General features: G+C 41.7%; 1 protein-coding gene across 3 annotated transcripts in view; it reads right to left on the bottom strand.

The window, feature by feature from the left end:
- KCNN2 (potassium calcium-activated channel subfamily N member 2) overlaps positions 1–16,081 on the bottom strand; it is a 67,582-nt gene that overhangs the window by 49,357 nt on the left and 2,144 nt on the right. For 2 of the 3 annotated variants that reach the window (XM_030469726.1, XM_030469728.1), the window contains exons 2-3: positions 14,835–16,015; positions 14,530–14,625 (exon numbers count right to left, since the gene is read on the bottom strand). In XM_030469726.1, coding sequence (XP_030325586.1) covers positions 14,530–14,625; positions 14,835–16,015 — 1,277 coding nt within the window. Of the gene's footprint in view, positions 1–14,529; positions 14,626–14,834; positions 16,016–16,081 lie in introns of those variants that run through there. The other variant, XM_030469729.1, reaches the window with a different exon arrangement.

The raw sequence follows: 16,081 nt of genomic DNA, 5'->3' as shown, positions 1-16,081 counted from the left end.
CTATACAACCAAAAAGACCATTATGATACTCAGAGAGGAAGAAGATACTGCTTTGCCTTACTAGTCCAAACAGCCAAGTTACTGTCCCTCAGCACTCCATCAAGTACAAATTCTTAAAAACCACCTGGAGATAGGAGACAGACATATCAAGCCTTTAACACAGTTCCCCCTAACCAGGGGATGAAAAAGACCTTTTCCATCATCAGAAGACATGTAACCAAACAGGCTGTAAGTTATCTAAAGGCCTGTCCTTAACCTTGGAGAGCCTGCTGAAGTTCCTGAAGGCTGCTGTTCTCCTCATCCTAATTACAACACCACAGAACAGAGACATTAATCATACAGGAAGTCACAAGACATCAAACACCTTCTGCCTGCAAAGCAGAGAAGGCAAATAATGTTTTTCCAAAATTGCATGAGGACTTGGCAATCTTACATTTTCCGGAATGTTTCCCACATCCAGAGTTAAAAACAAACTTTCTAGCAGGTCATTACAAATTGATCCACAAGGTCTTTATAGAAAATAAACAGAATACGTGCATTACTATGTAACAGATGTATTTACTAGAGAATAAACTGGGTGACCCAGAGCAATCCAGAATAGCAGTTTCGTAAATTGGCAGAGATATAATTAAAAAGATACAGTTTCCAATCGTAGCTTTTTTCCCCCAGAACCTAAGGACTGAGCAAGGTTCTTTGGGTGTAGCCAGCCCTTAGGAAACATTTCAGCACTAACCCAACCTAACCTAACCACAACTTTTTTAGAACTCAGCTTCCATCAGCCACCACACAACCTCCTGCTTTTGCTGCTCTGGCTCACTCTCCCTGCTAAGAGTGCAGCAGGACATGAGCTATGCTAACTTTATTATATCTAAAATAGAAAGTTACAATGAAATGCTTAGGTTCCCTATGTACTTTCCCAAATATAAAAAAATGACCCCACTAAGTCATCATGCTAATAAAATAATCCCAAAACAACTAAAAAATCTCATAAAAAACTTCTGGTCTTTCAGGTCTGCTACAACTATTACACTGATCTTGGCAATATGGGGATGGAAACACTGATTTCAAAGTCAGGGATTAATTTAGTTTTGCACTGACACAGCAATACCAAAACTTCATATACAAAGAACGCAGAACATCTTACCACAAGCTAACTATGCTATTTTAAAGAACTAATATTCAGAATGCATTTTTAAAGAAACTTACTAGTCTTACATTTTTCCCCATTTTGAAAACCTCAGAAATAAAGTAACTGTGATTCTACAACCTTCTTGGAGAACAAAACTAGCTGGGGAGAACTATACACATTTCAATATTTTTATGTTTTAATTTTAAATTAGGATTTTTTTTTCTTCATTCAGTACTAAAAATAATCTGTTCTACAGATCACTGCATGAAGAAATGCCATCTCCCAAAACATCTGCCATTTGCCACTGTTCCCAACGTGAGAGAGGCCACACTCTCTTCAGGGACAATCAACTTCATTACTCCTAGGAAAACTGGAACCAATTAAAAAGCAGCAGCATTTTCTGAAGAAATTTGCAATGTTCTTGCAAGTGAATAAAGGAAACAAAAGTTGAAGGAAGAAACACCAAATCTGAAGCTAGATAAACTGAGCTAACTCATTCATCCTGCCAAAGGAGTACACCAGTGACTCTAAACTTAGAACCTTTTTTTTAAGGGATGACTGGTAGCAACACACCATATACACAAGAATCTGTCTTCTCAGCTCCTCCTTTAGTGTTTACTTATGACATAAATACTTCAAGAATTTGGGGAAGTTTGTGTGTTTGTTTTTAAACTGGGTAAATTTTTATTTAATTGACAATGGGTGAATACACATCAGCACCACTGGAATTGTACAGACCCTGTAAGTTTTCTTACTTTCTCAGAAACACAGTTAAACTGGGAATTTCATTTAGGGATATGTTGAAAATAATACCAAATACAGAAATGTAGTGTCTAATTATTTAAGTGTTGTCCTAAAACATAACCACTTAAGTAAGGAAAACTAAGAATTGGGCAGCAGGAGAAGCAGAGTGGAGTTAGATGTACTTGCATATTTAAAATCCTAAGAAACATAGTCACACACTAATCCTGAGTGTGTATAGACATTTCTGCAAGAATTGTCCCCGTAATTCACCTTAGTAAGTAAAACTGGGAGGGAGCAGTAATAAAGCAGCTATTTAGTTAATATCTGTAGCTCCTGAAGGTCTGCATTGGGCTTCTGACTAAACCATATAGCAGATAAAGTCTTCAAACTGCTACAAAGATTAAGTTAAAATATCTTTAAGAAGGGCAATTTTCAGTATCAGCTTAAATAAACACAGACATGAGTTTCTTTACAGGTATTTATGTACCTGTATTTCTTCATAGGTAAAATACTGTTTTACTTGATCACTACTAATTACAACTAATTCCTCATAAGAAAATCAAAACAAAACAAAAAGCAAAACAAAACTAAACAAACTCCCCCGAGAAAATCAAATCCCAGTATATCCTGTCAAACAGGCTGAGAAAACTGGGGCTGTTCAGCCTGGAGAAGAGAAGGCTGCATGATGACCTCATAGCAGCCTTCCAGTACCTGAAGGGGGCCTACAAGGATGCTGAAGAGGGACTCTTCATTAGGAACTGTAGCGATAGGACAAAGGGGAAAGTATTCAAACAGGGGAGATTTAGGTTGGATATAAAGAAGAAGTTCTTTACTGTGAGGGTGGTGAGACACTGGAACAGATTGCCCAAGGAAGCTGTGGCTGCCCCATCCCTGGCAGTGTTCAAGGCCAGGTTGCACAGAGCCTTGGGTGACACGGTCTAGTGTGAGGCGTCCCCGCCCATGGCAGGGTGGTTGGAACTATACGATCTCTAAGGTCCTAACCACTCTATGATTCTATAAAACACCTCTTACCATGCACCATTCTTGTTGCTGCCCCATATGAATGTAACACATGAATATTACAGCTTCACCAAATCTGTCTAGTTTACAGCAGGTCTCCAGGTAAAAGATGCTCTGTCCTTAAAGCTACTTCTTTTTCTAAGAAGTTTGCAGACTAACTACATGAAACAAGTTTGCACTAAGTGCTGCCAATCCCCTTAAAATTTACCCAGTTTAAACATAAAAATTCTGTTCAAAATGTTTTAGAAAGCTTTATATTCACAAACATTATGCTCAACAGGACAGCAGCAAAAAGTCTGATGTCTAGCAGCTAACACAGGATGACACCAGCCACAATAAACATGCAAAAGTCACAGGGGAAATGCAAGAACTATTAACTTTGAATGAGCTGACATCTCTGATCACAGGCTGGATATAAAAAACCTGTTCATCTTTTTTATTTTCCTTCCAAGTGCCAAATGGCAGGAGAAAAGAACGGTTTGCCAGCTTACAGCCACACTGTCAGATTTCTCCTCTGGCTCTGCTGCATCCTGGTTTTGTGCTGGGAGGTAGACAAATATGTATTCATATATGGCTGCACATAAAGATGGAGAACCAAACATTTTCCTATCTGACAACCAAATATGGAAAGCAGGCTGGCCATGCATAATCTATCAATTCTATTTTTTTTTTTTTTTTTTTTATTTTTTTTTACACATTTTGCCATTAAACTGTCTTAAAACTATACGGAAGCTGAACTGGGAATACATCAGGCCCAGCACAGGTCTATCCTACAGCACTGATCTAGTTGTTCTAAACTGTAACAATACATAAATCATGACAGAATGCAAACTATTGGCTTTTACCATGAAGCCCAAACCTAAATGAGAAAAAAAGGAGGAGGTGGGCTTAGTGTGAAGCCACTTTACCCATGACACCATTAAGCTGAAGAGCTGTCATAGGGTACCTTTTCAGCTATATTGGAATTTGAGTGGACAAGAATTTCTCAAGAATACAAGAATTTATCAGCCCATTCTTTATGCAGAGCCCAAAAATAACTCTTGCGCAGTATCCTACAAAGGAATCTATGATTAAACGAACCCACTACAACCCGGATGTAGTACCTGCACAGCCAAAACTGAATTTTACAGCTACCACAGAGAGCCGCCCCGAGGGCAAAGGAAAAATGGGTAAAGCGCAGTCTTGGTTTAAACCCAGCCAGCAACTAAGTACCATGCAGTCACTTGCTCATATCCCTCCTTTCCCCCCCATCCTCAACCCATGGGTTGAGGTACAAACAGTTTAATAACTAAAATAAAGTACTAATACTACTGATAGTAATAAGGGAAATAACAAGGGGAAAGAATATAAAAGTAAAAAGGGGAAATGAAAAAAAAACCAAAACCAAAACAAACAAGCACTGATGCACAATACAATTGCTCACCACCCACCGACTGATACCCAGCCCAACGCGAGCAGCAACTGGTCCCTTCCAGGTAACTCCCCCAGATTATATACTGGGCATGACCTGCTGTGGTATGGAATACCCCTTTGGCTAGTTTGGGTCAGGTGTCCTGACCCTGCTCCCTCCCAGCTTCTCGTGCCCCTCCTCACTGGCAGAGCATGAGAGACTGAAAAGTCCTTGATCAAGGTAAGTACTATTTAGCAACAACTAAAACATCGGTGTGTTATCAGCATTATTCTCAGACTAGAACCAAAACACTGCACTGTACCAGCTGCTAGGAAGAAAATTAACTCTATCCCAGCAAAACCAGGACAAGAGCATCCTTAGCTTATTCATAATTCAATGTCTATTCAAGAGTTTCCAAATCTTCTTGAAAAGATATTTTAATAATGACAAAGATGTTAAGGATCGAATCCTTAGCATATAAGGATGATGCTCTAAATTGAAAGGCTCTAAAGATCCCACTAATTTAGATACTCACAAATACAGATTCTCCTCTAAAGACAAAACACACCTCAGATGTGCATGACTGGTGTAAAAATGGTAATTAATGTATCAGAAATGCAGTGAGAATACTTTTGACAAAAACTTCATTAAACCTAGGTGCTATTAGTGAATACTCAGTGACCATTATTGCTAGTTGCATTTATTTTCTGTTTCAGGTAAGAAATAATTTATTTTGTGCTGTCTATCTACATCTGAACATTCAGTCTTTCCCCCCTTTCCCAGAATGAAATTGGAGTTCTGTGCATGCGAATTTTATGGATGCAAGGGCACAGATTGAATCAAAGCTACTATGCAATTTTTATTTTTAATTAAAGAGATGCCTCATTCCCTGGCTGCAACAGATCTTGTTCTTAAAAGCACAATGACTGTCCCAAAACAAGAAATGCCCATTCACCACCTGGGACGAATCTTTTTTGTTAAGAGACTGATGATGAAGCATTGCTTCATAATGCATTATTCTAACGAAAGACACTACTGTCAGAGGTCAGGGGTAAGGCAGGTGCAAACGTCTGCATACACCTGTAGTGATGCTACAGATGTTGCAGTGGTATGAAAGCTGGAATAAACAACTGTAATAGGAATAAAATGCTTCATAAAGATTCTCAACAGTATCTGATTAGGACAGTCGTTTTACACTGCAGTGTTTGGGATGCCTGCTAAAGCAAGAGGACAATTGTTGAAAATTATAGGCGTAACAGGATGTCAAAAATTGTCTTATTTACATGACAAAGGACGGATCTCAGCATAACACTACCAGATATGCAAACCTGAGCTTCAAATGTAGCTACGAAGCCTTTCCCAGATTACTTCCCCAGCACTTGAACTCTCAGTCTCAGCAGTTCCTTTAGTAAAAACATCATTTAAGTGACAGAAAAAAAGGGTGAGGATTTGTCCAGGTAATTCCCTTTGACAATAAAAACTACAATATAAATGCTTAATATACATGCATTTTTTTTCTTTTCAGGCTATGTTACACCTACCCATCAAACCACTGAACTGATATATAACTGTTTATGGAAGACACACAGCAACAGTGTTTATTGCAGACTACAGGTAAGAAAGCTCAGGAAGCTCTTTACCCACAGCTGACAACAAAATCTATGGATACGAAACAATATATACTTATTTCTCAATTATTTTTTATTTTAAATATGCTCTTTTACAAGCAAAACCTCTTCCTTTGCCTCTGATATCTTCTTCTGAATACTCACACTAAGTACAAGTTAGGTCCCTTCCTACAGATGCATCCTTACCAACAGAAGTGGTTTTGTAAGACAAACTATATTTAAGAGTTACACATGTACAGTCTTTTAACTCTCTATGTATGACCCTCATGGCTCCTAAAGTCTTCACTAGGTTTGTGATGTCTCTTCAGTTAGAACTCAATAAGCAATTCTGCTGGTCTATCCCACAGCCACAGAACCCAGATCTCCCCTCCTCATCAGGATAGCTCTACAATATTAATATGCAAAAAGTTTAGAAGGTGCCACTTTGACAGAGTGTGTTTTTCTTTTAATAAATGCATTTCTTTACAGAAAAAAAAAAAAAACCCAAACAACCCAGACCAAATTACTCTTAAAAAGACCAGGAGTAGCAATTTTAAAATATAAAGATATTTAAGGTCTCCCCTTTGGTTTTACTTTCTATGGAATTCACAGGGGTATTTCCATCTGCCATAAAAAGGTCTAGTATTTTCTCAAACGGAACTTAATTCTGAAAGGTCCATCAGTCCCCACCAAAATGAATGAGACACGGAAACACCTTAGAACATGCACGCATCCCTCTTCAGAATTCATGCCTCTTCACTCCTTCATGGAGTATCTAACATTCACACCCTTTTGTTTTTAAAATGCCAATTTTAAAATGTCAATTTCAAATGTCAATATAAAACTGTTTACTAAGAACTGTTTTCACACAGATGAAGGAGCAAAATTGCAGGGACTGTTCAAGAAGGAATAGGTGAATGAATCAGTAATTTACAGACTTTAATACAGCAACTGTATTAAAACAGTATTATACACAGTATTTATGTATGATATTAACTGAACATTTTCGGTTGCAAAGGTCTGGGTTCAGATACACCAGTTTAAAGTATAAAATGTTCATGTTTTATCACTCCCTTTACACAAGAATTCTTTCTAAGCTGTAAAACATGTTCTCACGATAATCTCTTCTGATCTTCTAACAGCTGTAAGAGGAAATTACTTAATGTAGTTTTCATTAAAATAATGGGACACAGTCAATTTACACAACTTCATTAAAAATACACTGTGATACATCGGTATTTCACATATCACATTTTTTGAATGGAAGTTTTTCCATTCAATGTAACATAGTTTATGTTACTGAAAAAAAAAAGAAAAAAAAAGGAAAAAAAAAAGACATGAAAAAAAGTGATATTAAATTATTTGTGTGTGTGTGTGTTGTCCTGATGTGTAACTTTTCTCTTTTCCACAGAACAGAGCAGTGGAAACTTCGCCACAAAACTACTTGTTTTTCTGCATACTTTACAGTTTATTTTCAGTTAATAGAAGAAACTTTGTACAATGATGAATATATCTATCTTACCTGAAAGCTAATTACAAGATCAGTTACAGCCTCTTCTCTTAGGCTTAATTTACATCTTAAGAGGAGCTTCACAAGCTCAGAGAAGTATTCTTCCTCTAAGGGGATCTACAACAACTTTCACCATCAAAATCAAGGGTAAAAATGGCTGACTGAAGTTGCATAGAAGCTTCCACACAGCTTTTTAATTCTCCCAAGTTCTAAGCAGCACTCATTGCTGTTCTGATCCCTGCTCAAAATGGACAGAAACACAAGAGCCTTCATCTACACTTGGCACATATTCACTTAAAATCAGGCAAACCAGAGCTGCAGTACCTGGCAGAATTTTCTGAAGTCCCCACAGTTGAAGGATCTAACATGTACAATACTTTCACATTAAGATGTGAATGCAGAATGCCTCTAAGATCATAGACCACAGTACCGCTGTTGATTTCAGCTAAGCTACATAATTCATACAAATCCAGCATCTGACCTTCGGTTACAAATGTTCCCCATCAACATGGGCAACAACTTACCTTCTCACACTTCATTATGCACTACTACATCTTGATATACTTCTAACAACCTCATTAAAAAAATGGCCGTAACAATGGTGCATACGAATACATAGTCCTAGGAACGGCCAGGCCAATCATTCAGTGTCCTGACCATTAGGTTCAACCTCCTCCTACATTCTAATGGAGCCTGTTGGAAATAGAGGCATCTTTTACACGGAACTTCAGTGCAAAAAGCCTCAGATCCTTTTGGATGTTGACCAACGTTAAAGGATTTTCTAGCTTGCCTTCTGTACCATATGCATTACAGTGCTGCATTTCAGAGACACTGGCCACCTGTAACTTTTCCTACATCCACAGTTTCTGCAGATACAATCTGCCAAAAATGAGCTGAATGGAACTAAACCTAAGTATTTTCACAAAAATACTCTAAAGTGGTATTAATTTGGCATATATGGTGTCCTTGAATTCCTACCTGATTTCCTGCTGTTCAGTACAAATATGGAATGTGTATTAAACTTGATTGATAGAAGAGAATTTTTGAGTCTGTACATTGTTACTGTGCCCTGAATCAAAACTGCTACACAGTGAGGAAAGTTTCCTGATCCAAGGCCTATTAAAATAAACAGGAAAAAAATCACTAAATCTCAACAGGCTTCAAACCAGAATAAAATAATCACTCAAAGTTTATTTATTCATTTTCACCTGTACTCAGCATACTTGTTCTCTGTGCTCTTAATCAACCCATTTGTTTCTGCAGCAGTTTTACAGTCTGTGTGTGCAATTCCTGATGTTTCAATATATGTAAGCAAAGCCAAGCTTAGACTCAGCAACAGTCAAGAGACTGCCAACGAGACAGCGAATGAGATGCGCATGTACCACACCAGTGAAGGCAAAACAACAATGTAGATGAAAACAAATAATTTGGCCTGCAGGATACCCATTACTTCCTATGTCAAGCAACCATAAGGCAGTTTAACTTCGTATTTGCTCATGAGTGCATAATTTTTACTGCAGAACTTTCCACTGATGACAATAAGATAATGAAACTCACATAAATGGTGTTTACTACTACCACGCATTATGGAATTTATTTGCAGAATAAACAGGTCAAAATATGTATTTATTACCATTCTTTTCTGTTTCCTGATACTGCCTGTTCCATTTCTTCAAGTTTTCAGGAACAGCAAAAAGAAGAAAAGATTCATGATTCTTGTTCTCAACTGTGATAACTTTCCATAAAGTCAATGAAGGCTCAAAGTGTGTCACTCCAAATCCATCAGTAGCACATTATTTTCCCACCACTTCAGAACCGTCTAGGGACTGAAGGTGCTTTCTCCCTGGAACCCTGATGGGCTCTGCTGTGAAAGCAGTGGCTTGTCCTTAACCTTGGAGTTTGCAAGACTTTCCACATGCTAGTTCTAGTATGAAGTAGCAATACATTTTAGAAACGGTTAGAAATCTCAACTGACATACAGAAAAAAAAATACTACTAACTTCTACCAAATACCAACAGCTTTCATGTTTCTGCATGAGTGCAAGCATTTGTATCAAGGAAAAGGAAAAGAGATTCTGTCCCAGAGAGCACAGGTTAGCATGACTCAGGCTACTATTATTCAAGAAAGGCAACAAAAGGGCAATGTTTATTTACAGAAGGGATACACTAAATGGTCCAGCATCAAAGGAAAAGTGTTCCAATAGGTATATTTCTCCAGTAACCACATCTCTCAAGAAATACCAGGCTACAGTGGAATGTCCAACAAAAGACATTAAAGACGTCCTACTGGCAACCTGAAAGAATTTCAACTTGAACCTTTTGCTCTGAGTAATACAAGAAAGCACCAGTACAATTTCTACTTAAAAAGCATTTCTAGCTCCAGCAGTGCTAGAGAGAGACAGAGAGGTCTATTTTTCAAAAAAAGTAGGACTGCAGCTTTACCATGTGAACTGCCACCCAAAACTTTCTTAAATTTCACTATATTTACTGATCTAGCAGCAACCTCCACTAAAGAAATGTAGAATGGACACCAAATTCTCTAGGAACTACAATTTTAACCATATTCTATGCTGCTGCTTTAATTATGTAACGTAGTATAAAGTAACAAACTGTTTACACATGAAGTGGATAAATTACACATCAAAAATTATTATGATAATTGGATCACACCATCCTCTCAGCTTTTTATCTTCCATCTCTTCAAACTCTCACCTGGAGTAACAGTCAGAGAAATACCTGTTCTAGGCTGGGATAACTATGAATCATATTTTTCCCATTGATCTTCCAAACACGGGGCACTTACTCTAAAGAACTGAATCAATAACCACATAAGCTTGGAGACAGAGCAATGCGTATCTCATTATCTCCCAAGTGTGATGACTTTAACAGCATTAGAGGCATGGTGACAATGGGCCAAAAACAGAACATACAGATTTGGGGTTGTGCTATCCTCAACTCCAACATCATTGCTGTTGTTCATTAGGGGTTTTTTCAAGAAGAGGGAAGAAAATTTGCTTGTAATTTTCATCCTCTTTTATGAAAATGGTAATATAATGTAAGCTATGAATAATCATTTAAACCCAGCTGGTTTCACCTGACTTTTATTACAGTCTTAACACTAACTCACATCTATAAATTACAGCTCTCACTTTATTCTTATAGAATCATACAATATCTTTGGGTTGGAAGGGATGGACCTTAAGGATCATGTAGTTCCAAGCCCCTGCCATGGGCAAGGGACACCTCACACTAGACCAGGTTGCTCAAAGCTCTGGCCTTCAACACTGCCAGGGATGGGGCAGCCACAGCTTCTCTGGGTAACCTGTGCCAGTGCCTCACCACCCTCACAGGGAAGAACTTCTTCCTTGTATCTAACCTAAATTTCCCCTCTGTCAGTTTAAAGCCCCTTATTGTGTCACGACATACCCTTGTAAAAAGTCCCTGTCCAGACTTCTGGTCAGCCCCTTTAGGCTCTGGAAGCTGCTCTAAGGTCTCCCTAGAGCCTTCTTTTCTCCAGGCTGAATAAGCCCAACTCTCTCAGCCTGCCTTCATAGGAGAGGTGCTCCAGTCCTCTGGTCATCCTCATGGTCCTCCTCTGGACTCACTCAAGCAGGTCCACATTATACAGAATATTAAACAGAATAACTAATTCAGTGTGATCACTGAAACCCTATTTGACAGAAATATTTCAAGGTTTCCAGTGTTTTACAGGACTACACAGCATCCATACAGCTGTCCTTGTCTAAATACTGCAGCTACCCCCTTCTGGGCACTCTGGTCTACCAGATACAAAGCTCTGGGCAAGTTCCAGGGAACTCAAAACAAAATCCACGTGGCTAATAGGCTTTGCATGCGAGACTGAAAGCACGGCCAGAGGGATGGGGGTGCGGCAGGGCGGCTGGTCTGGACCAGTCCGGTCCAATCCAGTCCAGTCCAGTAAAGTTCAGTCTGGTCCAATTCAGTCCGGACTCCGTCAGTTCGCCCCGCGCGCCGCGCACGGCGCTGTCTGCGGTGCTGAAAAGGCGACGGCAGAAACCGCCCCTGCCCCGGAGAAACTGAAGGTGCTCCAGCTCCAGCACCACGTATCAACCACGGCCCAACCGGGTAAGAGGCTGAAAATGAAAACTAACTCCTCTCGCCTCGATGTATTGCTCTCGGCTCTTGCGAAGAATCCCTACTGGCTTTATGGACTTCCTCGCCAACTCCCTTAAAATGCTCAGCAAATCTGGGACTGGCAAATGCTGTTTTAACTGACCGGTGGACTGTTTTCAGAGCAAAACATATGGTCAAGGTCATTCGGAATTTAACAAAATTTAATTTCCATTTAATGGAATGACTAGAGTCTCCTGCTATGCTGCCAGGCACTGCCCCACCGACTTGCTTGCAGCATGGCTGTTTGGATTTCCTACCAATAGATCAAGGTCACAGACTACTGAAAAGAATGAGAAAGATGATTTCCGTTTGCTGGCACTTTAGGTCATCAGATGTTTCTAAACATTAAGCCTGCAATCGCTGATAATTACTAAACTGTCAGCTTTTTATTTCTCAACATGTTTTGTCTCATGCTTTGTCGACAAAGTTACTTATGTTTAAGTTGGTTTGCTTCTACCACAGTATGAAAGATACCACACTGCAAGCAGATTACATTGACCTTCTTCTATTCTATAAAGCACTTTTTTTTCCTCTCAGTGAATTCCTGCTTAGTTACACCCACTGTTTAAGTCTAAGTATGCTACAGACAAGAATTAGAAAGGAATGTTCAAACTTTAACAGGGTTGACAAATAGCTAGTGCAAACACAGGACACAACCAGCCATCTGTGCGCATGATTCTACAGACGTGATTCATTTTACTGCACACAGCAGGATACTTGCTGGAATTAAAGGCACGTGTGCCTTCAGAAAACTGTCAGCTTTAAAGATTATTTCAAAACCATTACATTATCAGGGTTACACAGTATTTTCTTGTACTTGAGGAAGATGCTGTATATTCCTAAGCCAAAGTATTTTAAAGGTACTTCTTGTTTTCTGATGTCAAGTGTAACATGAATTTACCACTTTAGATAGATGTAATTTTTGCTCTGCACATTCTTCATCTTATTTTTGAAAGTAAAGCGTCTGAACAAAACCAGACTACACCTAAATTAAAAAGCTATCAGATATCCAGTAGCTAAGGGTGGTACTATGCCCTTTCCATCTAACAAGGTCCTTGAAAAAGAGAACTTCTTTTCAATATGAATGATAGAGCTCCTTAAAACTACAGCTCACTCCTGGCCCTGCCACAAATACTGCAATTTTCAGTGTCTCTCAGACTAAAACATAGAGTATTGCTGTTTTACAGGCAGGTTTACTTACTGTCAGGCAGGACTGAAAACTACATTAACCTTGATTAAGTCAAATGGTTGCATAATTCCCTCCAGGTAGTCACATACATGAGGAAGTTCTTTAAAGCAATCAATTAAAAAACCCAACCAAAACAGAATTACAAGTTTTTTAAGATTTTTTTTCTTATTTGTAACACACTCCTAAGGGAATTAAAATTTGTAACTCTTTACCTGAAAAAAAACCCAAACAAACAAATCTTGGAGTAACTATTATAAGCTGATGCATACAGGGACCTACAACTATTCGGTTATCTTGCATAAATTTTTCCATTTTCTGGAAAATTAATAGAGTAATTCAAACCTTTACAGAGAGGTTTCTTCCCAGCCTTGCTCTTCATGCCTCAAGCACCACTTGTGGGAAGATACACCAGAGAAGGCAGTTCCCACATTGCAGCAGCACCACTGACTTATTTTTATAAAGATAAAAAAACCTCTTCATAAGTAATCCAGTACTTTATAGAGATGCTCTTTCACCAGAACACTTGTTTATTGAGTACGATATCATTAAACGGCATTCAGTATCTTTTATATTTCTCACTGCAGAGGAACCGGGTTCTGAGCCAGGAACAGAAGTTTTGCATGTGCAAGGACTGCACAACAGGATTCAATTTTGCAAAGAGTCTTCAGTAACATAATACTTCTCTAACATTACCCTAAGTAGGCAGCTATGGTACCATTTCACATTGAAACTACAGTATTCATTTGCACAGAAGCAGGGTACTATGCAATTCTTATTTTATCTTTTTTTAACTGATTGGTACCAGTGGAAAGGAGAAGTCTTCTATGCCCTTGAAAGCTGTCACTTTCACTTGCAGCTCAAGATATCTTTCAGTTAAGCTGAAAAAGCAAAAGCACTGATGTATATATAAGTAAGGTATTTTCCCCCTCAAAACTTTGAAATCTGTTGTATGTTTCAGTTTAGCTGAAATGCCAAATACTTATTTCTTGGTCAAAAAAAATTACAACTGAAATTAGAGCTAAGTCCCTTGAAGAGACCCTGTGACAGTATTTGTGAGACTTATTCTACATCTTTGATCATTACATTCCTCCTACCTTTAGCCCTACCTTTCTTGGCAGTTTTCTTCCGTCACAATCTTAGCGGCTGTGCAGCACTATGTAAAACACAGCCTTGGAGGTATTTAAAAGACATGTACATGTGGCATTTAAGGACATGGTTTAGTAGTGCACTTGGCAGTATTAGGTTAACAGTTGGACTCGATCTTAAAGGTCTTCTTCAACCTAAGCAATTCTATGATTCTGTGATTTTTTTCTCTCTTCCCCCTCCTCTTAAACATTCTCCTAGAGTACACTTGTGTCTGAGACAGCACGGCGAAGATTACATACCTTGCACAGTGAAAACAATTAACCTTGCCATCAAAAGAAAATGCACAGCATGAAATTTAGTCATTGAGAAATAAAAGACTGTTGCTGTACATCTTGTACAGAAAATGGCAGGCATGCAACCAAGAATGTTATAACCTCAGAGCTAAGCGATCCTATAGCATAACCACTGGCAACAGTCCCTAGCAGGCAGAGCCTCCTAGCACATACATGCCCACCGTGTTTCCCTCTGCGGCTGGAGGTCCATTTTCCAATGGAAGGCACGCAGAGACAACTTTTGCCTTCTGAATCGTCGTGAAGTACCAAGTCCTTACCACCACTGTGCCCTCTGAGAAACCGCCTCACTCTCCTCCCCCCACCCCAGCTATGCCACCAACTGTCACTGACCCACGGAAGGAAACATTACCTGGATTTCCCTTGCATGGTACACGATGATGAGCCCGAGCAGGATAATCGTGGAGAGGCTAATAAGGCATTTCAGAGCAAGGGAATACAGCGACTCCTGCAAAAGAAAGACACCGCCATCCCTCAGCGACACGGGGCCGCTCCCGCCCGCCGCCACCCGGACGCCGGGGCCCGGGGCGCCATCAGCGCCAGGGGTAGAGCGCCTCGGGACAGGGCTGGGATGGGGAACAAGCAGCCCCGCCGCGCTAGGCTCTGCAACGGGCCGGGGCCTCCCCTCCGCTGGGCCGTCTGAGCGGCTGCCGGTACCTTGGTGTAGGCGCCCCAGGATAGCTCGGTCTCGATGACCATGACGACGATGCCGAACATGCCGAAAATGAGCGCGTAGTCACTGAGGCGCTTGCGCTTCTCGAAGAGCGCCCGGCGGTGCCCCAGCTTGTAGCCGATGTTCTGGTTCTTCTTCTTGCTGGACTTGCCCCCGCCGTTGTTGGTGCTGCCCGGGCCAGGGCCGGGCCCAGGTCCGGGACCAGGGCCGGCGGGGCCGTAGAGCGCCAGGTTGTTGGAGTTGTTGTGCTCGGGCTTGGAGACCACGATCTCCGGGGCAGCGGCAGTGCCCGTGCCGGCCGCGGCGGCGGGGCTGGCGAGCGGCTGCTGGAGCGGCTGCGACTCGGAGTCCAGCTCTTGTAGGTTCCTGCGGGACGAGCTCAGGTTGCTGAGCGGCCGCATGACGCCGCCGTTGTACCTGCAGCTGCTCATGGCTATTTCGGTGAAGGGGTTGCTCTCCCGGCGCTGGTGGTGGTGGTGGAGATGATGGTGGTGATGGTAGTGGTGGGTGCTGCCACTGCTGATACTGCTGCTAGGGCTGGCTGCCTGCTGCTGCTGCAGGCTGTGGCACTGGTGGTACTGGGCGTACTGATGGTGCTGCCTGGACGCGCCGGCATGGCTGGAGGGGGTGAACTCGCTGACGTTCAGCTGGCTGCCCTGCCGGGAGGAGGCGGCGGAGGACAGTGGTGAGGAATGAGTCCGGAAGGTGCCCGAGTGGGGCGAGGAGGCGCGGAGCAGCAGAGGCAGGTTATCCCCCGCGCCTGCCGCAGCAGCCCCGTAGTAGGCGCAGTTGTTGCACTGGAGGCATGGGCTCTGCTGCTGCTGCTGGAGGAGGCTCTGCTTGTCCTGGCCGTGCTGCTGCTGACAGTGCAGCGGGCGCTGCTGCTGCTGCTGCTGCTGCTGCTGCTGCTGCTGCTGCTGCTGCTGCTGCTGCTGCTGCTGCTGCTGCTGCTCGGGGCCGAAGCCCGCCGGAAACTGGCGCGGCGCCTCCATGCCGCTGCCGTTAAAGCCGCAGGAGGACCGGGCGGTGGTGCACGCTGCGCAATGCGTTATGGTCGGCAGGGGAGAGTCCTGCTGCCGCCACGAAGGGCCCATCCCGGCACCCGTAGGATCCAGCCGCTGCGTTCCATTGGTCGGGCGGACCAAAACAATGGGCATCACGTCACCTGATGGGGGTGGACCGGCCGCGTCGTGAGGCGGCGGGGGCTCCGCAGGGTCCCCCCGCCGCCCCG

The sequence above is a fragment of the Strigops habroptila genome, chromosome Z (genome assembly GCF_004027225.2).
Source record: "Strigops habroptila isolate Jane chromosome Z, bStrHab1.2.pri, whole genome shotgun sequence".
NCBI classification, from domain to species: Eukaryota; Metazoa; Chordata; class Aves; order Psittaciformes; family Psittacidae; genus Strigops; species Strigops habroptila.
The sequence above is the reverse complement of the archived record's forward strand: the minus strand, read 5'-3'. Positions and strand labels throughout refer to the sequence as shown.